Here is a 23641-nt window from a genome sequence, read left to right on the forward strand (position 1 = left end):
ACATTCTCGTCTCTTAAAGAAAAATTAATAATAGAACTATCACGATAGTAAAGGTAAATTGTCATATTTTGACAAGTTTCGGGCTAAAAGGCCAAATTGAAAGTTTTGAGTGCACTTTTACTTGTTGCCGCTTTGCGATTTTAATTTAGAGTTTCGAATGCATTGCTGTATTCGTATAAGATAGTCATCATCCAAAGAACAGCGGGAGACAGTTTAGGAAAAATTTAAAATTATTTTCAGATGGATATCATATTTCTGACAATTTAGCATGCTTTTCCAGCTGTTTTCTAAATGTTACCAGGCATGTTGTTTCTCTGGGGTCGTGATTAGGGTGTGGATGAAAATGACAGAAATCAAATTAAAAACAAATAAACAAACAAGCAAAACAAGAATAATGATTATTATACTTACAATAAAGATAATAGTGAACATAATAACGATCATCATGAAATAACGATGGTAATAATAATAATAATAAAAATGATAATGCTAATAACGAAAATAATGATAATGAATAGAAACAGGAAAGTATCACGCACAGTCGGTTGGGCATCATCGTGGTCTTTTCGTTTAGTTTCACCTGTTTCATATGCCCTATGAAGCACTTAAGAGAGGAGCGAATTTCTAGCTCAGAAACTCAGTGAACAAAAGAGTTAAGAAAAAAAAAAGAGTTTTATTATATTTCCATTTTCAAACTTTCAGTACAATTAATACAATTTAAATTGTGTTTCGTTATCTTATTAGAATTTAATTACTATCACTAAAAGTAATTAAATGTATCGTTGAAAACCGCCATGCATTATTGATATTAAAACCCGCTTCAACAATTGTTTATTTACAATATGTACTGAATGTTACGTTCTTGAATTACCAGATGTATGACAAATTTTGTAAATAAGTTCATGAATGTTTTACAATCAGCAGTGTGTTGAGAACATTAAAAGATTGTTGTCTTTCATTGAGCACATTCTTTGAAATGGTCTATAGATAAATGTACGTCATTATAAACAAATTGCTGATCAGCAAAATAAAAATTATCTCCCTTTTTTAAATATATGAAATATCATATTAACCACAATTATATCGACCAAAAAATCTGAACTCTTTTACATATCAAATTCATTTTCTAATTAATAAACCCAAAATACCAAATTTCAAAGACAAAAATATGCCGCGATCCCGCTTAAATTTCATTCTACAGCATGGCACCCACCTCCAACGTGGCATTTCACAGGGTAGCAAATGTAGATAAATTATCTACCAGGTAATCTGAAATCTTTTGATCACTATCTTTATCTTTTTCATCTATTTAATTGTTTCTAAACTCTGCCCTATCGAGGATCTGAAAAGATTGTTCTGCCTTCTAATTCAGTTGGATATGAGATAAAAGTCAATAATGATTTTGTCACTCATGTTTCCGATACTTTAGGTTTACACAAACACCTTGAAAAATTCCTTTAGCTTTGGCTGATCTTTGGATTGTATTTCCCATTCCAATGTTTGGACTTACCAGTTGCCAATTCATATATTTCCATTCCTCAGTTATACTTTCTATATTTCCAGAAAGGTACCGTTTTACGAAATTTTTCTTGTTTCAAAATAACCTTCAGATCTGACTGTGGTTTTTATCAGTAATATTTCTCTTAATCATTCAAACTACACTCACCAGTTTAACTCGACCGTTACGAGCTACATTTGAATTCTCAGTATAGTGGCCAATCGAAACTTTCCCTCTTGGAATTTTCCCGTTTCTAGAATTGTAGACATTTGCAATATCTGTAAAGGTGCCTTCATAGCTTCCCACAGACCTGAACGTTGGACTGAAAACGTATTGATCATTTTCGTCCTCTTTGAAGTACTCTGACTTTGAACTATTAAGTCCCCCCATCAGAGAGGTATTTCCTGTGATACAGAAGAAGGTTCCTTTTCGTCGTTTTGGTTTCTGGGACGTCATGTTCGCCTGTGTGCTCAGCTGAGCCAGCATTTCTGACTGGTCATCTGAACACGCGATAACAACGGGTATTTCAAGGTAGCCGTCTTTTGATAGCTTTCCTTTAACTTTCGCTTTGATCTACAAAAAAAATTATTTGTCAAAAATGTTACTGTATCTTTGTCAATATATACATTTACTTCACTGCATGATTTCTCATTTAAAATGGGAAATATGCTATGAGCTGCAAATACCTCAGTTACAATTGACATCAAGATATAACACCAAGTGCTCCAAAATTTGAGTCCGGAGATCTGAGTTCGAGTCTTTTCTCAGAAAATTGCGTCTTTTTCTTAGGAATGACACCTTACTTTAATTGTGCCAACTAAATTTTCTAGTCGTAACTTACAAATTCTCAGAGCAATTTGACAAAATGTCATTAGGTGACCCCACGATGGGCGAGCATCATGTCGGGAGGAAGTAGCATTACTTCGAGTGTCTTCCTGCTTTCAAGGAATTCGAGGTAAAATCCCGCAAAATGAATGGGTCCTCTGGCTCGTGGGCTAACTTTACCTTGACTTTAACGAAAGGAAATAAATTACTTACCAAAATGAAATAAAGGACTGCTATGCATTTGCACGATATCAGAGTGGGGTAGGTCTTTGGTGGAATTGAAAGTGATATATTGGGAAAATCTTGTTCCCACCCGCTAAGAACTCCTTGTTTTCTTACGTAACATACTGTTTGGTCACTGAATGTTTTACCACCTGAAAAAGGAAACAAAAAGGAAAGAAATAAGAGAAGAAAAATGGAAAACGGCTAGGAAAACAAGCAAAAGTTAGCAACAGATCTCCCGGGGTTTCATTGCCAGGTGTTGTGCCTTATTACACTTTCGATTCAAATATTTGTTCAATTCAGAGGTCACCAAAGCTTTCTGCAGTGTAAATAAAACTCATTAAGGTAAGGTGATAATCGCCTTGATCTCACTGCCTGTGAGGCCGGCTGCAATGAATGACGTTTCACCTTTCCTCTTGGCAGTCATTTCGACAAATAAGAACTGAAGTGTGAAAGTCCTTTGTCCAGCATGTTTTTTCCTTTAACGCTTTGTCTTGAGGGGTTTTGCCGGGTTACCCTTACAATTTCTTAGATACCTGCATCTGCATCACCCCTTTTAAAAGTGAGTTAGCTTTTGCAGCATGGGTACAACTTACCCAAGAAATATCGGATCTGCTCTCTTATCTGGATCTTTTGGAGCGAAATGCAGTTCTGCTTTTCTTCAATTAATTCCGCACGCCTAACACACCCTAAGCCCCCTACCCTTAACTTTAAAGTTCAGTTTTACCTTCGACACCCACAAACAGTACTCGTTGAATGAGAGACATTTCAGTGTAAGCCACATTACGAGATGTCTCATTTGCAACCAGGACAGAGATGTTAATATCATCTCCTTGTTTAAAACCACCTCGGTCGATCTCTGCTCTAATTACCAACGTCCCGGAAGCCATACAAGACCATCCTAAAGTTCGTGAGTCTTCCTCGATCACAGGGTCCTGTCGTGAAGTAGAAACAAAATCATTCATCAAATGGATTGCTATACTCTTCTTGCCTGGCAATTTTTTAAGCTTCATTCTGCTTTTAACTTAAAAACTACGAGTATTTTCTAACTAATTAATTTTAGTTCGGGCCGTCCGTTAACCTTCCTTTCCACTATTCTAAAGTACTTAGACAATCATTATAACAGTAGTTTAGTTAGAGGATAAATTAATTGCATTATTGTTATTGTTACTCCTAAGCTCCTAAGATCAAAGGAAATCGTTGGAAATTCTAACAACAGCCTACATCGAAATGTAGGAAAAATGAAAAGAAAATCAGGACGTAGGCGAAAATGACACCGGTTTCCTGCCACATTTTGATGCGGTCCATTCAAATATACATTCTTGCTAAACAGGAATATTTTCATATAGAATATTAATAATGGGAATTGAATTAGGTGGAGTGCAATTCGGTCTGAAATCATTCGTGTGATTTCATATTCAAAAGAGCGCCCAACGCGGGTTTGATTTGAAATTGCACGTATAACCAAAATTGCACGACACGATGTTCAATTACCACTTTATTACATCTATTTTGAAATAGCAAAATTCAATCACTCAATACAATTTTTTTAGTCTATACAAATATCTTACTGATTTAGTTTATTGAGCTGGCTTGCGAAAAATTTCAAAAGGTTTCTCTCATATTTCTACAAACTGATTGATTTCTTTAGACAAGCCCTAATTTAATTGGACTTTCTTAGTAAAGCTATCTCCTTGGCTGGGGAAAAGATGCGATTCAACTCGTAAAATGGTACGATTTGTGAATAAGTCGCACCGTTGAGAGCCAATCACATTGAAAGCATCACAGGCCATTTCAAAATGGATGTAATAAACCCTTTAACTCGTACGAGTGACCGGTATCTTATCTCCTTTTAGTATAACTGCTGAATTAAACACAAAAGTCATGAAAATAAAATAAAGGAAATGACTGTTAACTTAAGAAGGGTTAAGGATAATCCCAATCATGCAACATAAATTCATAGCTTTTCTCGCTCACTTTAGGAAGAATGTTTAAAATTTGCATATGGTTAAAATGGGTTTAAATTACAATCCGACGTATGGATAGAATTTTTTTAATTTGCCGGGTGAAGAACCCGAAATGATTTTACTATCCACTGGCCTTTTATATTACATTAATTTTCAACATCAACTCCTACTCACCGATACATCTTCAAAGTCCTCAAGCGCCACGTAATCACCAATCAGAAACTGTGCTGGCTTCGTCTTGATGTTTTTCTTACCCAGACCTCTTTCAATGACTGCTCGCGCCCAGTATCGTATGTTGCCGTGGCGACCCTCAAAAGACGTAGGAAGATACTTGTCGGGAATGATAAACTTGAACGAGAACCGGTAACTTCCTTCCGAAATGAAAGTAGGAGAGTTCATACCATTTTTCTTAGTCTTTCCTGTAAATTGAGCCATGACAGGTGGCTTTAGTAGGCGCTTTACTATACAAACAAGAATTCACGATTATGCATTTTTATACAAGCCACTGTCTATGTGTATTACATCTATTACATGTGTATTACATGTGTCAGGCGATGCATGACCGCCAGTCGGTCAACTGATGGTAAAGATGTGGAGAAATGGTTCTGCTCCACTCTCTCGAATAAGGTAAGATTGCAGTTGCTATGACGGTACTGTCATTCATAATTAGCTAATACATTGCGTGCGTTGCGTTTTAGAAATGCTTCCTAAACTACTCCGCCCACAAACGTACGTAGCGTAGTATTTGCCTTTGATTAAACTGATCATATATCTCGTTGCCAAACAAGATGAGTGCATAAGAGCCATGTTTTGATCATACTTCAAGTCCAAGAGTTGGGAAAAAAACAGGATATATTGTGTGTTTTGTTCAATTTGTCCAGTTTTTTTTTGTTTGTCCCCTCTGTTTTGTTTTGTTCTGTTTTGTTTTCTTGCTTTTCTTTTGTTGGTTTGGTTTAAGAAAAATTAAGATGGGTAGAATTAACCTATAAAAGACAAAAATTGCTATGGCAGGAAGCGATCGAAAAGGTTTTAAAAAACAAGCTCAAAAATTGTAACATAATATATCAAGTCCTACAAAACTCGAAAGAAGCATTAGCTAAGATGCGGAGCTAATGTAAGATGCTTGTTCCTTCTGATCTGACCGTAGTTCGTTTTCTTACACACCAGCTCAAAAAAAGCTAATACTTTCTTAATGTGCAAATTCTTCATCAGCTTTCTCGCTAAAAACTTCAAGCAGCCATATGGATTCAAAGTGGTCACCTGCCACACTCCAGTAAACCGAAGAACAATTCAGTCAACATGTATTGAATAGAATAGAGTTGAATAGAGTGGCTGATAGGTAATCTTTACCCTTGGTAGATGGTCACGTCAATTCTTACCGTAAATACACGAAATAAAAGTCTAATCATTCAAGAAAAGAAATGTTGGTTTTCCCTTTATTTGACGTTTCTCTCGGTTTGCATAGCAGAATCATTCAAGGAATTTCAATGATTGTATTCGCGAGAACATAATGAAACACGTATGCAAATCACGAACTACCTAAGGTAAAGATGTTCACTAACAAGCAAAGGATGTGGGAAAGGCTCTGATAGACGGATTCAATTTTTTGGTCGCTGTAACCTTCTTACACGAGTCATAAGATTAAGCAAACCTCGGTTTTACGTGAAATAAATATATCAGATTCTGTCGAGTAATATTGCCTAGTGGGAATCAATCAATACTTGGCTTTTTGTTTTGAAAACAACATGCACCTTGTACTTGTATGAAAGCTAACGCCAGGCACAACAGATTTCCAACGCTTACGACATTATTAAGCCGCTGTATGAAGTAGTCGACTCAGGTCGGAAACCTCATCTAGACATGCACAGTGATTCTGCACGAGAATATCAGACATCAACATTGTTATTTATAGAATCAATGCTTTATGCAAAATAGTCCTACTGTTTTCAAAATTACGAAGGATCTGTGCTTTGTAATGAAGTATTCTCTTCAGCTACCATGGATGAGCAGACTTTGATAAGGAAAAACCAGAGTTTTGCGTCTTAACTTGAAAACAGGATGTGCTCACAGATCTCAATTCATGCGTAAAATAATCAAAAATGATCTATTCCAGGCTTGCGTTTATACCCCTAGAAAGCTTGTAAGCAATAGTTATACTGTTTCCTACTGTTCATGGGCAGTTTGCGCTTTTTTGGAAGTAAATGAGATAGTTTCACACCGAATTAGGTCCCTTTCAACGTTTATTTATTCATTTTTATTTTTTAGTGGATGTTTGATTCTTCAATTACTACTTTGTAGTATTGCCCTATTCATAACTCTGCAGTGAATGTTATGAAAAAAAATGTGTAACTGAAAAAATTAGGAAATTGAACTTTTGCATCTATGAAATATTGATCCACTCAAAAGATAAATAAAACATATACGTCCTGCTGATGCTGTTTAAGGGTTTTCGTGTTTGGCGGTTTCATCCATTCTCAGCGAGTTGCAGAATGAGCGAAATGATTTTAAAATTTGCATAAGTATTTCACACCAACACTGAATCAGATACTCTTGTATCTAACCATGATCAGATAATTAAAAATATTTTCGGTAAGAAATCAGTGGTTGATCATATCCCAGATCAGAATTTGCATACGACATTTAATAAAAGCTAATTAACACGACTTCTAAACTCACCTTCGCCTAAAATCACCGCCATCGTGCTGAAGAACCGTTCTCGGTTGTAATGGTAGCGAGTGTGACTGCCTGAATATTCAGGCCAGTTCACATAAGCTTCACCACGGCATTCTAGTCGCAATTCCTTGATCTTCGAATGTTCTTTTAGGTGCAATTTAACCCGACCGCTAACAGTCTCGCCAGGATAAAACACGCGATTCGGTTGGTCGAGTTGAACTTCAAATATTTCAATTGCATTCGAAGCCATGATAAGCTGGTAGTGAAAACACTGCACTGAAAATCGCAGTTGAAACGAATATACAGATGTTAGTAACCAAGAGGTTCAGACTTCACCATTCTTCATTCCAAGCACCTGTTAAGAGCATACTATGTCTGGATCAACACACTTTTTTTGTGTTTTACCGTCGATGGCCAAAGTCAAGAATGTAAATGAGACCATTTATAGAATGGTCTAATATGCTTCAGCTTTTAGTAATATGACAGGCACTAATTGTCTGCGATCACTTTCTCCGGTGCAAGCTCACCAACGTGGTGGTAATTTTCCGTCGCGTCTAGATACCACTGATGGCCAAAATATAATTCATACAAGGAAGCTGGCTTTGTGACCTCTGTATTTTAGTCAGGATTAACTTATTTCAAATACGTTATCGCTCATCTTTTGTGCATCACATCGGCGACAATGGAAGGTTTTGTTATGATAAACGGTCACACGCGGTGCTGGCAAGACTTATGAATGTTTTTATCTGTGACAAATTGAAATTATTTCCGGTTGTTGAGGAAGCATTGATCATAAAGTATTATCATTTTCGGTCTGTTTCCAAGAGAAATATACGTTGGTTGAAAAAACACACAACGAGGTGTCGCCTAGGAGTGCATAAGGGACAGGTGTCTCGTGGGGTCAAGTGATTACAATGCAAATATGCAGATTGATGTTATCAAATCGAATCAAGATAAGGATGGAAATTCGTGAGAAGCTCGCTAGATGCTCATGAGCCTGTTCGCCGGCTAACAATCATCAACCTTTAGGCACATATGGGGAAAACAGAATTACTGTTTTCTGCTTTTGTTGACATTCTACATCTTCAATAGGGCCGAGGAGCCCTGGTTAATAGAAAGGGTCGCGTTGTCCAGGGATACTTGTCAGCGGTGTTGTTGGTAAACAAACATGGCGGCTGTAGAAGATGTGACAGCGAATCTTCCGTCTCTGCAGTTTGAAGCCGCTTTAACTCTCGATGAAAAGTACGTTTCCTATAAGGGTGTATAATTTGAACGCCTTCGAGCCTTAACTGACGTTATTTGTGGTTGTCTCTGTTGTAGACAGATGCTGTATTTGCGTGGACGAAGTCATGCCTTGACAGTGTCTGCCTGTGCACAAGCGTAAGTAAAAATCAAAGCTCATATCATCAGTTGCTTGTCCTGTTGTGCTGATTGAATTTTCTGCTTTTGAAATTTATGTGATTTCACAACAATTTTTTGATGTGTAGTTAGATATGAAAGAAATGAATTTGCAAATTATCAGACGAATGCCATTGGGAATTAAATTTACCTTTTTTGGTATGAAAGCGGCTTTTCAGCGGAGCTTGTTCATCTGGGAAACTTGCTGCCAGTACTCCCGCTGAATTAATATAACGATGAAGCTCATTAAAGGAGTCGTGTACTCCAATTTCCAAAACGATAATCGTATGATCTGTTGTTTTGTTTTGATGTTTGTGTGGAAGTGTATTTAAAAGGGTAAAATTTCCACACAGCCCCATCCTACATTATGCATTCAGTTCTTGGATAGAGAAAACAGTGACAAAAACAATACATTGCCATTGGGAAAACAGATTTGCTTTACAATAATATGGGGCTGTGCGGAAACTTTACCTTTAAAAGTCTTACGAACAAATGTACGTACAGCTGTAGTTTGTCCTGAATTCAAACTTAACTTCATTTAAAATATAACCAAAAAAACTTGATTTGAGCGACTATGTTTATCATTGTATTCTTAACGGTACGAAGCTTGATTTGCCTTGTCTACAAGCTGGTTGAGTTGTACTCGCACAACATACTGCATACTTTATCCAGTTCTGTATGGTCATTTTTAGGGCCTTTCTGGTAGCCGTTTTAAATGATGCAAGGCAAAAAATTGTGGAAATAAAATATCCAGTGAAGAAAAAGGTATTTTGTTTTAAGTTATAATGTTTTAGTGTGGCCAACATTTCTTATGTTAAGCATTGCAGAAACATTTACAAATGGCATTATTGTGAAATTAAGTTTCAGTTCACTTAATTTGTGGAGAAGTACATGTAATTCTGCTGCTTGTTCTGATTATTGAGGCAGACATAAATTGAGTACTTGGAAGAGATAGTTTGACAGTATTCTATCTAAGTTTAATCACTTTTAGTCATCCAAGCTTCTGCAAGAAGCCCCAAAGAGAGATCCACTTTTGGTAGGAATCATTGGTTGTGGACGCTTAGGAAAACAACTTGCAAGTACACTACTTAAATTCTGTAAGTTGCCTGGTTTAATTTAACTCCTACATTAAAGAGGGAGTGGGGAACTATCACATCATTTGTATACAAAGCAAATTTAACACAACTTGATATTGTATAAATTGATTCATTTCTGCTTATATGCTTTCGAAACAATCTTATTTAGCTTGTGTATAATTTACTGGTGCAATGCAGGGCATCAAATATTGATTAGTGAAAAAAACCTATATAGTTGTTAACATGTATAGTCAAGCAGAATGAAGGGTTCTTTTTATCTTATCTTTGTGCTGTGACCATCACATGGGAACACTAGCACATCCTTGTGTGCTTGGAAAATCTTTGCCAAGAGTATTTTAGCTAACTTATTGTATAGACTACTAATACTGAAACATACATGTTTCAGCTGATGTTCATCCAGAAGAGTTATTTCTCTCAACGAGGCAGCCAGAAACTTTATCTGCCCTTCAGATGAAAGGTGTCCATTGTGGATTTGATAATATAAAGGTCTGTGAACTTTGTAAATTGTTATTTATAACATACTTGTCTTGTGATGAAATTGGTAACTTGAAAAATCACGGCATTAACCTGTTGAAGTCTTAACTTTTGAGGCTTCATTTTCACAATTGCTTGAATCCTTTAACTCCCAGGATCTCATTGTTCATTCTCCCATCTAGCTGCTACACTGAATAAATGTAAAATGGTTTCTGTGTTTACATAGCCTGATGTAAACATGCAGGAGGTTGGGAGAACACGAGATAAGCGTAGGAAACCACGACACAAAGCAGAGTGGTTTCCATGTGGACCACTTCTGGAAGTTAAAGGGTTAACTCCCGTAAGGGACCAAGACAGAATTTCCTCTTTCATTATCACTATGATATCAACCAGATAAGTGATGAGAATAAAGAAAAATATCAATTTGGAGATAATTAATAGATCCAATGCTAAATTCTCTGAACTAACATATTAAGAATTGATGGTGGACAGTAAGGAGAATTACAAATTTGATGTGGGAGTTAAAGGGTTGACAGCAACTCACTTGAAAGGATCACTTTATTAGCAGGTCAACACATAATTTACTTTATCCACATTGTCATTATTACACTAATTTTAAAACTTTTTTAAATCATTATCATCAGATATATATATTTTGTCCTCAGGTTTGCTCCACAGTACACATACTATTCATCTGTTGTTTGCCTTCACAGTTCCCAACAGTAGCCAAGGTACATGTTCAATTTACTCAATGGAATTAGTTTCAAAAATATCTAATCCTGGTGTTAACAAAACAACCACTTTGAAATGCAGCTCAGTGTTATATCATATAATAACTCAAGGCTTTTTGAAAATAACCTTTTCGTAACTATTTATGTTTGAATAATAATTGAAGCATTCTTAATCTATTTAACAACTGGTTTCTTTCTTTCCACTGCAGGAAATCAAGGGACATTTGAAATGCCCTGTGTATGTCTTAGTTGGAGGTAAAGTATTGCATAATATTTATGTTGCACTTTAAACTTTAACTTTTAGGAACACTTGATTTGGAACTACCGTTGCTTCAGATTTTGATGAAAATAACAATAACACTGGTTTGACAGGTCAATTTTTAGTTTTTAAGAGGAAATTTCCTAACCAAATATATTATAGTAATATTGAATGTTGATCATGTTTAAAATTCACATGAGTTAATATTAGGCTAACTTGAACATAGTCTTTCGTTGGCTGTGAATATATGAAAATCATATATGTGAACTGCGGATTAGTAATTGAATATGACAGCGGTCTTTGCAATAATGAACACTACTTGAGCAGTGGAGGAAGTAGGGCCTGAAAAAAGTTAGGCCTGTGAATATATGAAAATCATATATGTGAACTGCGGATTAGTAATTGAATATGACAGCGGTCTTTGCAATAATGAACACTACTTGAGCAGTGGAGGAAGTAGGGCCTGAAAAAAGTTAGGCCTGCACAGAATGTGATAACGGTGCAGTGCTCAACCAACTGAGGTAACAAGCCAACTGGGAGCTGTCATTATGTTGTTTGGCAATACACCCATGAAGCAATGACTAAGAGACTGTGAATATAAGAAAATCATTACCACAAAGATTGCTTTCATATTCATTTACTAATCCGCAGGTAACATACATGATATTCATATACTCACAGTCTCTTGTTCACCACTACACTGGTTATCATTAATTGCAACCCACAAAAACTCCTAGGTTTTCAACCTGCCAGTTGGAGTTTTAATGGTGTTACATAACTTGCTTTGAATTCTTTGTTTCCCCTTAGCTGAGTGGGGTGGCTGTAATCTAACTGATGTGGATGACTGCACTTTCATATATACTAAAAGAAATGCGTGGTGCATTCCTTTTCTGTTATTTAGAACTTTTGATTTTCTTTAAATCCTTTTTTTCTCGCACACAGGGACACCGCTTTTAAGAATACGCCAACTTCTTGAATATGAGGAGATCATTAAGCCAGATTTTGTATCCTCGAATACGCACGGCAATCAATGCAGATCCTATTTTTAAAATGTGTAGAGTTTTAAGCCCCCTCGTAAAAACCATATAAAAGCAAACAAGAACATCGTTCAGTGAAACATTGAAACCTCAATTGTTTCATCGTTCAAACTTATGTTCCACCTCAGAAGCTAGCTACTTACATCGAGAGAGCCCTAACCTATTACTAACCGAGTTTGAGGTACATGCTCTAAGGGACGGACCGAGTTTTTTTTTCCTCTCAAATTTACATGTATGCCCCAAGTACGATGTATGCCCCAAGTACGAAGTGAGCGGGCCATAAATTCTAAGCGGAAAAAAACAAGATCCCGTAGCTGACTGTGCGGACCGAGAAAAAAGAGCTTAGTAAGTTATTTATTTTATATCTGAGTTTAAATAGAGGGGCAAAATTTCAATTCAAAGAATTTGAATTTAGCGGGCCGCACAGTGAAATACAGTCCGCTAAATTTACCAATCATAGCGCATATTCTTTAACTGCGTCCAGTCCTGGAGAAAACCAGACCCAAATGAAGATTCAAGTAATAACTGGAACATCGGTAAAGACGTAAGTCTTAGTGTTGGTAGTATTCCCCCTTCCTCTTTATATGAGCGCGGTCAACAGAGCTGGTCCATTGTCCTTCATGCCCCCCCCCCCCTCCTCTTTATATGAGCGCCGTCAACAGAGCTGGTCCATTGTCCTTCATGTCCCCCCCCCTTCCTCTTTATATGAGCGCCGTCAACAGAGCTGGTCCATTGTCCTTCATGCTCCCCCCTTCCTCTTTATATGAGCGCCGTCAACAGAGCTGGTCCATTGTCCTTCATGCTCCCCCCCCCCTTCCTCTTTATATGAGCGCCGTCAACAGAGCTGATCCATTGTCCTTCATGCTCCCCCCCCTCCTCTTTATATGAGCGCCGTCAACAGAGCTGGTCCATTGTCCTTCATGCTCCCCCCCCCTTCCTCTTTATATGAGCGCGGTCAACAGAGCTGGTCCATTGTCCTTCATGCTCCCCCCCCCCTTCCTCTTTATATGAGCGCGGTCAACAGAGCTGGTCCATTGTCCTTCATGCTCCCCCCCTCCTCTTTATACGAGCGCGGTCAACAGAGCTGGTCCATTGTCCTTCATGCTCCCCCCCCCCTTCCTCTTTATATGAGTGCGGTCAACAGAGCTGGTCCATTGTCCTTCATGCTCCCCCCCCCCTTCCTCTTTATATGAGTGCGGTCAACAGAGCTGGTCCATTGTCCTTCATGCTCCCCCCCCCCCTTCCTCTTTATATGAGTGCGGTCAACAGAGCTGGTCCATTGTCCTTCATGCTCCCCCCCCTTCCTCTTTATATGAGTGCGGTCAACAGAGCTGGTCCATTGTCCTTCATGCTCCCCCCCCTTCCTCTTTATATGAGTGCGGTCAACAGAGCTGGTCCATTGTCCTTCATGCTCCCCCCCCCCTTCCTCTTTATATGAGTGCGGTCAACAGAGCTGGTCCATTGTCCTTCATGCTCCCCCCCCCTTCCTCTTTATATGAGTGCGGTCAACAGAGCTGGTCCATTGTCCTTCATGCTCCCCCCCCCTTCCTCTTTATATGAGTGCGGTCAACAGAGCTGGTCCATTGTCCTTCATGCTCCCCCCCCCCCCCTTCCTCTTTATATGAGTGCGGTCAACAGAGCTGGTCCATTGTCCTTCATGCTCCCCCCCCCCTTCCTCTTTATATGAGCGCCGTCAACAGAGCTGGTCCATTGTCCTTCATGCTCCCCCCCCCTTCCTCTTTATATGAGCGCCGTCAACAGAGCTGGTCCATTGTCCTTCATGCCCCCCCCCCTCCTCTTTATATGAGCGCCGTCAACAGAGCTGGTCCATTGTCCTTCATGCTCCCCCCCCCTTCCCCTTTATATGAGCGCCGTCAACAGAGCAGGTCCATTGTCCTTCATGCTCCCCCCCTTCCTTTCTATATGAGCACGGTCAACAGAGCTGGTCTATTGTCCTTCATGCTCCCCCCCCTCCTCTTTATACGAGCGCGGTCAACAGAGCTGGTCCATTGTCCTTCATGCTCCCCCCCCCCCCTCCTCTTTATATGAGCGCGGTCAACAGAGCTGGTCCATTGTCCTTCATGCTCCCCCCCCTCCTCTTTATACGAGCGCGGTCAACAGAGCAGGTCCATTGTCCTTCATGCTCCCCCCCTTCCTTTTTATATGAGCGCGGTCAACAGAGCTGGTCCATTGTCCTTCATGCTCCCCCCCACTCCTCTTTATACGAGCGCGGTCAACAGAGCTGGTCCATTGTCCTTCATGCTCCCCCCCCCCCTCCTCTTTATATGAGCGCGGTCAACAGAGCTGGTCCATTGTCCTTCATGCCGCCGCCCCCTCCCCCCCCCCCTTTCACCTCACCTCTCTTTACCTTGCAAACATTTCAAATTGTCGCATGAAATTACATTAAAAAGTTTCCTACATGAACACTTCAACCCAGGATGTAACTTGGAGGATCGCCCTCTGTTCAATTCGGTAACTTTGCTGAAAATTCCTTACCGAGCAGAAATCTCGGTGTGCTAAAAGGGCTAAAATTTCCCATATGAACAGTAGACAAAGTTTTTTTCCTGTTAACCAATCCAAACCTATCACTGGGATCATATGAATAATTCTTTAGATTTATCTAGTGTGTGCAGAGTAGTCGTCTCGACTTCTTCTCCGGAGAAACCCGTTACTGAAGTATTGTTTTGTTTTCGATCATGTCTTTCTATTCCAGAGTGTTCCATGCCAAAACTTCAGAGTGCTTTTCTTTACGTCCTGAAATCAATGTCACAGTTTATTTACATTACCTTTGAGGTGTACAGTGTCTAATAAACTTAATTTGTTTTTCTCCTTCAGATAAACGAAATTCTTCGCGAAGATCCTAACAGTTGTGATGTCACCTGCCCTCTTAGTCTCAATAAAGATTGTAAGTGCATGTAACGTATTGACGTCTTCTGTTACAGTGGACTAAAAAACGGCAAATGGAATGTTGAGGTTTCACAAAATGAAAGACAGAATTCATGGGTCACGTATATTTCAGGAGGAAAATCACGCTTCACATTTTGTACTGTAGCAGTTACATTATATGTAAACTCGGTGTTTTTTGATTGGCAGCTGCTATTGTGGAGACGGGAGAGGATTGGGCCGAGTTGGCCGTGGTGACTTTCCTTAACATGTGTACTGAAAAAGAGCTGGACATGGAACAGTCTGTGAGGTACTTAAAAGTGCAAAAGTACAAAAAAAAATCTGAGACGTTTTCAATTTGCTCCGCATATTGTAGAGACGTCGTAAAAGAAAGTAGTTCTTAGATCTTAAGAAGTGATTTATTTTGTGAAAGTTAAAGTCCGCTTATCCTCGTGTTACTTTACAGGATACTCACCCTAAAATAACAGTATAATACCTACTATAAAAATTCAAAAAAACCTTGGTACACGCTATTCACATTACGTACATTTCTTGATAAGCTTATTTTTAATCTTATGTTAAAACTGCCACTTCGTCTTCATAAACTTCATATTTTTATGAGTAGGGTCTCGCGCGACATTCGTTTCGTACTTAATTTGACTGTTGCAGTTATTAAGTCAGCAAAGCTTGGCCCCTGCTGCATTCCCGTAAGTAAAGTTTTGCAGTAAGTCTTATCAGCTTTCTTTCGTGTCTCTTCAGGCTTTGTAACACAATCGTGTTTGGTATGGGTCCCACAGATGACCGTGGTGATGGCATCTCTGTGGATGAACTTAATTCCGATATAAATTTGTTAGGAATAAGGAACAGTACCTCAGATGAAAAGTAAGGCTCTAAGTTATCTTCGATGTAGTAGTTGTCAGTGACTCACTTTCTCTCAGTACTGGAACAACCAGATCTTATCGTCCACTGAGACTCCGATTGAAATAATAAAGTGATAACAATTTAGAGATTACGGCAACATGAAAGTAGAGTATATCAGTATCTCATTGCAGAGAAAAGTGCCACATTCTTTCTTACTGAATAAGTACAGTATATCAGTATCATATTGCAGAGAAAGGTGCCACTTTCTTTCTTACTGAATAAGTACAGTATATCAGTATCACATTGCAGAGAAAAGTGCCACTTTCTTTCGTACTGAATAAATACAGTATATCAGTATCACATTGCAGAGAAAAGTACCACTTTCTTTCTTACTGAATAAGTACAGTATATCAGTATCTCATTGCAGAGAAAAGTGTCACATTCTTTCTTACTGAATAAGTACAGTATATCAGTATCTCATTGCAGAGAAAAGTGTCACATTCTTTCTTACTGAATAAGTACAGTATATCAGTATCTCATTGCAGAGAAAAGTGTCACATTCTTTCTTACTGAATAAGTACAGTATACCAGTATCGCATTGCAGAGAAAAGTGCCACATTCTTTATTACTGAATAAGTACAGTATATCAGTATCACATTGCAGAGAAAAGTACCACTTTCTTTTTTACTGAATAAGTACAGTATATCATTATCATATTGCAGAGAAAGGTGCCACTTTCTTTCTTACTGAATAAGTACAGTATATCATTATCACATTGCAGAGAAAAGGGCAACTCTCTTTCTTACTGAATTTCATACATATAAGAAAACAAACAAAACTAAGTTGGATAAAGATCAGATTTCAAACCTGGAAAAGTATTTATATGCTCACAGAGAGCCTGGAAGTATGTCTGGAAAAATTTACCTAACCTCGCTCGCCAGACCTTTCGAGTAAGAACAACACGGCTGGAGAAGTATTGGCCACTGAAATTTCTTTCCAAGGATTAGAGAATCATCTTACTTGAAACTGAAAACGAAATTCTTATCGATGCGTTTTTGTTCAGATTCTTCCCGCGTTTCGATCTCAGCAAGATCTCTTTCGGTCGGAGTAAATTTGGAAAACGTCTCATGGAACCTAATGGAAGTCTGAGGCGAATGTTTGTCAAAAGATACAGAGCTGTGTTTGACAAGTAAGGAGATTGAACATTATTTTATTTGATAGATGTAAAGAATGTAGACCGCAGGATTCTGGGATGATTGAACTCACACCGAAATTCTTAGAAATTGTTCACCTTGTGAAGAATTGTGGTAAATTTTATGAGCAAAGCTTTCCTTGTCATTGTCACTGGACGTAAGTAAGCGGTTTCCCAATTGATAAATTAATAAGCTGCCCATATGTCGGTATCTTGTTTTCGCCCGCTTCCGCAAAAACTCGTCATATAATCTCCAAGCCCATTGCGACTTTTCCGCCAAAGAAATTAAGGTTCTTGCGCGCTCACTGTTAAGGTTATGGGAAGGTCTAAAACTTGCACTCACCCTCGGATCTAGAGACCAAGGTCGCTAACATTATAGGGGGGCGGGGGTCGGTGTATACGTCTTCTTTCCTCGAGTGAGAGATGCTGTTAACAACACCAGGAAAAATTCGTGTGTCTTAGCGGCCATGTAACATTCTAGTCTACCCATAGATGGTGATTAGGTTTTCAAAGCCAAATACATGATTTTAAGACGCATTAAAAGGGACCTGATCACCCGCAGAAGAGCCGCCTTCGCTTCACTACTATTTTAAAGCGTGAGGTAGTTTACCTTTTTCACTTTTTATTCAACGTGCCACCCGCCCCACCCTACCCACCCCACCCCTACACAAACGTTACCTCCAATCCACCCTTGGAAAACATACTGATGAACTGACGAACAAACATGCAAGCTGTGATATGTTTACTAAGAAAGAGATTGGCAAAGATTCCTTTCATCCTCTTTTGTGCTAAAAATTAAAATTCATGCCCGCGTACAACTCATCAAGAATGGACATGATTTTCCCTTTTTTCACCTACTTTTGGAAATCATCGTTGAAATTTATAACAATGTATTGAATTAAATGAAAGAAAGTACTTTTTCTATTCAGCATATCAGTAGTACAGTTGGCAAGAGAACGTTCCTTGAGCCGAGTCCTAGAATTATCTTACTGATAGTATACGACGGAATACTCCAGCGTAGGAAAGTTTCCGCAATGGATATGATCCGACTGAATTAGCTGCTTTTCGCTTCAGTTTTTTTTTCTCTGTTTTTATTAACTTTTTTTGGCTTTTTTCTTTTAGGTTCCAGTATTGGAAAGGTGTTCCTACGAATGTGTCATAATCGAAATACCTGTAATGTTTAAGGCTTAATTCCCATGTAGATGTTGTGTCATGTTACCCTCTGCGGCAAAGTCTTCGTACCTATAATTAACTTCAAGGGGTATGCTTCGTGTTGCTAAATGACTTTATATTAGGATTGAGAAAGACCACAGATCCAGAATATTATATAAAGATGAAGAAAAAAAGTAATATTTAAGAGTGACATTGAGGTGATCACATCACTAACTGTGTTATCCTGTTGCGACGACATTCTGTTGTTCTCATGTTTATTTTAAGATAAGTAAAGGGAGCACTTTTATTGCAGTTTAACACTCGCATAGAATTGCTCACATTTTTTTTATAATTATTTTCCAAGAATTGTTTTACATTAGTATAAGAAGAGCGATAATGAAAATTTAACGTTATCCTTTATCCCTGGTTGTAAATCTCATCATTAAACTTAATATTTTTGTTATCATGTTTTCCACTCATTCTTAAAATTTTCCAAAACTCCTCTTGTCATATTAGTCGCAGATGTTTTGACGTTTTTCAAGAAACTTTGTCGAGCTGAACTTACAAATTGCACGGATGGGCTAATTAACAAAACATAACAATTTTACCAATTAAAAGCTCGTTGTCGTTAGTCGGAATGTTTGTCTTTGAGTTTAATGTTTATCCACCTCTTACGGCTGTTAATCGAAAAATGGGAATGATGCAGATTTAGGAATTGATGCAGCGATTTACTTTCCACTGGTATATTACTAAATGCTGTCTTGTATATGGTAATGATATTTCTTGAATACCTCGAAAGAGTTTGTATGTCGACTTTTTCATTCTTTCATGTATACGGACTTCATGTTGTTATCCGTTACAAATTAGAAACAATGCTCGTTTGTTGAAAACTGCTCACTAATTCGCTCGCTGTACAGTGTTTTTGTTTGCAATAGGAATCATCTGTCACTTAACAAAAAAAAATTAGCTTGGCCAAGTTCAGTAATTGCGAACGTGGAGGAGTAATGCATTACAAGCTCCACTGGAAAGCATGCGAATCAATAGTTGGTCGGCTTGGCATTAACCGACAAATTAGCAGCTTTCTTGAATTAAGCGCAATTTTTTGTAGATGAATTGCCTGCCTCCTTCCACCCACCCTTCATTCCTGTCAGAATTCTTCTCTGGCAGCAAATGGCTGCTGTATTTTGAATCTTGACTGACATTTACAGGGGCTTTGTTAAAATCCGACTCTGTAATTGTAGATATTTCTAAATCTATCAACATCCTTTCTTGACAAACTTATACGAACCATGATATTAAGCTTAACTTGATTTGAGACAATGCCCCTGAAACTTTAAATTCGTGTCTCCAATAATAAAAAAAAGACTGAGGAAGTAGTGCAGATTCTTACTGAAAGCAAGCCCTTAAGTTTTTACAATTTCGGAGGTTTGCGGTACTGTCTGTATAATAACGACGGTATACTTAAAATCGAGATTTGGTAGCAGATTAATAAAACGTCGTGAGATTGGAAAATAATGGTATTATTGTTAGCCGCCATTTTGAAAGGATTATTCGAGTTTATTATTTTCTTGCTCTGTTGCTCTGTTGCTCGTGATGATCGTAACTCACGTGTAGAAACACGCGCGTTGCATTATATAACATCTAAATTTAAAAGCAGGACTCTTAAATTGGGTTCAGACAGTATCATGATTGTGTAGGCTGTTTTCAATGGATCTCCTTAACTATCTCACCTGCACCTCTTGTACGATAAATATAATAATTGCAGCGGGGCGGAATTTCCTGTCAGTTGCTGTTAAATTTTTTACAAATTGTGTAAAGATTCTGAAGTTTGTTATTTCTCTAATGGTCTTTGAGTCACAACAAGTATCCTTGTCATTTATTTCGAAGCAATTGACGAGGAAACAGAAAATCGGAATATGTATCTATGGAACAGGGTTATTGGTTACTAAGCAAACATTTGTGCTGTGTTGGCGGGCAAGTGTAACGGTTTGTTCTTTAACAACTGTTAATTGATAAAGGTGAGGGGAACTGCTTTGAAAAGCTGACGTTTAGAGCGCAACCCTTTATTCGGAGCAATCCTAATTATATGTAGCACGCGCTCTGTAAATTCATCAAAGATGCGTTCTCTTTTAGTATAATTTTTTTTGCTTGACTCAGTTTCCGTTTTAATATTGATTTTCCAAGATTTCGTAAATTTGAACAGGCTTAGCAGACAAAGTGTTAAGTTTCCAAGAGAAGATAGTACCCTGCTCTATGCAATACGCATACTTAGCCAGCCTCCGTCGCAATTAGTAAATTATTGATGCCAACACACACCAGGGCACATTTGCGGCAGTATTTTCTTCTTTAACTTGTAAAATGTAAGTGGAAGTTTTTTATGCCTGCAACTGAGTGTTCTCATCCCCTCAGTAAATCGTAGCAATAAAAATTGATTAGAACTTTAGCTTGTGATCTCAATAAATTTTTGGAAGCAACACTCCAAAGCAGTCCGTGAAAGAGATCTGTTGCGACTGCTTCTTCCCTCAAGTTTGCCACATCTTTGAAGTCTATAAGATCTCATGCTGCTACGAAGATTTTTTCATTTTTCTTAATTTAGTGCTCTATTTTACGCTTTCGAAGCGACGACTGCACTTTGGAGCCAATGTTCCCGTGACGAAAGGATCTCGTGTATTGTTATTCTAGATATTTTTACCCCTAGTGTTTGTTTCTTTACGACAAAATATTTTGGTCCTCCTGGAAACTTACTCTTGCCATCAAAACTTTGAAATAAACAATTTACTTTCAATTTCAATTTAAGGATCAAAATTTAAAGCTGCCAGACAGGGATTGTCGAAATTCAATTTTAGATTAGAGCTTCCAATGTGAACTTTTTTTGGGTGAATGGGGCAGTTGGAGACGTGCTTTTGGCACGGGCTGAATTAAATGAGAACCCAAACAGAATTTTTGATAACTCAGTTTTTTTTTTCCGGCAAATGATGATATCTTAAACATTGGACTGCCAAGTCGAGCGAAAGATTTCCGTTAAGAGAAGAAAGAAAGAAAGGATCATATCTGAAAAACAGATACTGACGGAAGAGCCACACCCGAGCCTCAATGTTATCTGAAACGTGAGGCAATAGAACATCATAATTTTCCCTTCAAACGTCTCAACAACTCCTAAGCTCCCGTTTTATTTCGTATTATCTCATGGCTGAATTTTTTCCTAGCGGGGGTAACAAAGTTGTAATCAGCTGAAGGATGCATTTTGTAATTGTCGGCTCAAGTAATACCCTAGCCTGTTATTAACCGCAAACTGATTACAGGTAGAAAATTTGACAACTTTCCAAAACTTGATTTTATCTTTCAGATAATAAAGCATTGAAGCAAAATGAAACAGATAAATCTCTTATGCCTTGTAGAAATTACAGAAGGTAATATCTTGAGACTCTTTCTATCATTCGATGAAGAGAATGCCCTTCAAAGAAAGAATTTCTTAATTTTTATCTAAAAACAAAGAATAACAAGTGACCATGACACTGAGGACATTTATTACTTTTAGTTCGCCCAAGTCCAAGCCATTTGCTATTCTTTACAGGTTATCCGTCTAGCGGCCACAATTCAGTTAGTATAAGAAAAAAATTGAATGTTCTTACGGAGAGTTAATCCAATCGCGTTTTTTGTCAGGTAACACAAAATTTAGGTTAATCCTTTTCAAACACTATCATCCTTTTTGATACATCAAATTGAAGATGGTATTGAGAGTGTAAAAATAGGTTTTCGAAATTAATAATACAATATTGGAAATAGAACAGTCCTTCATCGCATTTGGCATTCAAACAGTGCTTTGTTATTGAAATGCTCCGGTCAGCAAGCTAAAAATGCGTTTGAATGTATGTAGGCACAGACAAAATTTCTTAAAACAGAAAAGTCAATATATCTTAGAAATTTCTGTGGTAAGCAATTCTTTTTACTCCAACAATCTACATCATTTGGAAACTCGCCATAGTTTGGTTGTTGTGGTTTCCATTTTGTTATGGCAGTCTGCGATGTAAATTCTTATTGCTTTCGCCTAACAGGCAGGGCAGGTGTTTCGGAAATGCCAGTTGATGAATTCGCCACCATGAAAACAGTTACAAATTAATTCAAAGTTGTGCTTTTCACCCAATTTTTTCGTTTGTTAAAAAAGGTTGAAGAATCTTTCAATATCAATAGAATAAACAATATTTCCTTTCTCTCAGGATAAATTTGATTGTTCGGTACATATAAAAAAGAGTTCCTCCATGTCCAGTGAACACGTCTTAATTGTTGGCCTTAACTTGGTGCGATAGCTAACAGTAGCACAAAAAGCGTTATGACTTTCTATATATAAACCAGTTTTCAAGAACTTTGTAATTTGAAAGTACACAGGAGATTTATATAAATATATATATATATTTTTTTTTCCTCGTCAAAAAGAGGCGCTCTTTGATGAGAAAACAAACGGTGTATGTACTACATATTTTTTTCAAATTGCAACGTTTTTGAAAACGGGTACATATGTATATATACATATATCTATGTGTGTGTGTGTGAGTGTATATATAGAAATATATATTTTCGCTTCTGATTTGAAATCTATTTTTGAGTGTGTACTTTCACCTGTAGCCTTTAGAAGTTAGAAATGAGTATGCCCTCTATCGTCATCGCATTTAATTGGAGTACTTTAATTAACACGAGTAATTTCGGCCAGGGTTTTTTGAAATGTTGGAGTATCAAATGACAAAATTCAAAGTATGCGGACTCAAGGCGACCTTTTTCACTAAACAATAGGGGCAATAAATTGAGGTAAAGAAGGTCTTCGAAAACCCTCTAACTTAAAAAATGCTTTCTGAGCTGTTGCTAATCAACAAATGTATAAAACGTTTTCATTCCATCAAGTTTCTCTTATAATTTTTTTAACTATTTTGCGATAACTTCACGCTTATAGACTTATGAAGCGGATCCTACTTCTCTTTCGATCATCACAGAGCTGCATAGCCATAAAAAATATATATCCTCATGGTAGACTAGGCCACCATGATGATAGAACAGGATCTGGTATTGTTGACTTTAAAATGCTACTGTACCTAGCCTCGCAAACAAAATCTTTACTCTTAAATTTCAATTTGGTTTTATTTTTTTATTATTACAACTTTTTCTAATTTTTTCAAGGTTTAGTTGCACTGTTTTGAGAGATTGACAAAGTATTGACAATCAAAAGGCCGTTCACCCCTTCTCTTGCCTTCGGTTATTTTCTTTACTAATTAGCAAAAAATGCATCCAAAGTGGAATTGAAATCTTTAACTAGGATGGTTGTATCGATGGTGATGATCTTCGTCATGTTGCCTCCCTTTAGAGCAAGAATCGAGGATAGC

General features: G+C 37.8%; 2 protein-coding genes across 3 annotated transcripts; one reads left to right on the forward strand and one right to left on the reverse strand.

The window, feature by feature from the left end:
• Window positions 1-683: 683 nt before the first annotated feature.
• Window positions 684-8063, reverse strand: LOC131796556 (arrestin domain-containing protein 3). Of its 2 annotated transcripts, none has more exons than XM_066164592.1 (5): window positions 7189-8063; window positions 4687-4883; window positions 3273-3480; window positions 2537-2697; window positions 684-2071 (listed from the first exon to the last, which is right to left on the reverse strand). In XM_066164592.1, the coding sequence occupies exons 1-5, from the start codon at window positions 7433-7435 to the stop codon at window positions 1652-1654; spliced, it is 1233 nt and encodes a 410-aa protein (XP_066020689.1). In that variant the 5' UTR covers window positions 7436-8063; the 3' UTR covers window positions 684-1651. The 2 variants fall into 2 exon arrangements, with proteins under 2 accessions (XP_066020689.1, XP_058970139.2); XM_059114156.2 differs by having other exon boundaries at window positions 4687-4931; window positions 7189-8060.
• Window positions 8064-8286: 223 nt separating this feature from the next.
• On the forward strand, window positions 8287-18690 carry LOC131796535 (NADP-dependent oxidoreductase domain-containing protein 1). Its single transcript, XM_059114130.2, has 14 exons — window positions 8287-8427; window positions 8506-8565; window positions 9276-9348; window positions 9575-9680; window positions 10066-10166; window positions 10820-10885; window positions 11095-11140; window positions 12087-12148; window positions 12666-12725; window positions 15017-15086; window positions 15275-15374; window positions 15824-15946; window positions 16989-17114; window positions 18240-18690. Exons 1-14 carry the CDS (start codon window positions 8354-8356, stop codon window positions 18277-18279), a joined length of 1107 nt encoding a protein of 368 aa, XP_058970113.2. The 5' UTR covers window positions 8287-8353; the 3' UTR covers window positions 18280-18690.
• The last annotated feature ends 4951 nt before the right edge of the window (window positions 18691-23641 follow it).

Source organism: Pocillopora verrucosa, chromosome 3 (genome assembly GCF_036669915.1).
Source record: "Pocillopora verrucosa isolate sample1 chromosome 3, ASM3666991v2, whole genome shotgun sequence".
NCBI lineage: Eukaryota > Metazoa > Cnidaria > Anthozoa > Scleractinia > Pocilloporidae > Pocillopora > Pocillopora verrucosa.

Excerpts from the sequence above, each read along its gene's own strand:
- LOC131796556 (XM_059114156.2), bottom strand. The coding sequence starts at position 7,435 with ATGGCTTCGAATGCAATTGAAATATTTGAAGTTCAACTCGACCAACCG. Across the intron at positions 4,932-7,188 it reads GGCGGTGATTTTAGGCGAAG|GAAAGACTAAGAAAAATGGT; the intron begins GTGAGTTTAGAA and ends CTCAATTTACAG. Across the intron at positions 2,698-3,272 it reads ACTGTTTGTGGGTGTCGAAG|GTGGTAAAACATTCAGTGAC; the intron begins GTAAAACTGAAC and ends TTCCTTTTTCAG.
- LOC131796535 (XM_059114130.2), top strand. The coding sequence starts at position 8,354 with ATGGCGGCTGTAGAAGATGTGACAGCGAATCTTCCGTCTCTGCAGTTT. Across the intron at positions 10,886-11,094 it reads AGTTCCCAACAGTAGCCAAG|GAAATCAAGGGACATTTGAA; the intron begins GTACATGTTCAA and ends TTTCCACTGCAG. Across the intron at positions 11,141-12,086 it reads TGTGTATGTCTTAGTTGGAG|GGACACCGCTTTTAAGAATA; the intron begins GTAAAGTATTGC and ends TCTCGCACACAG.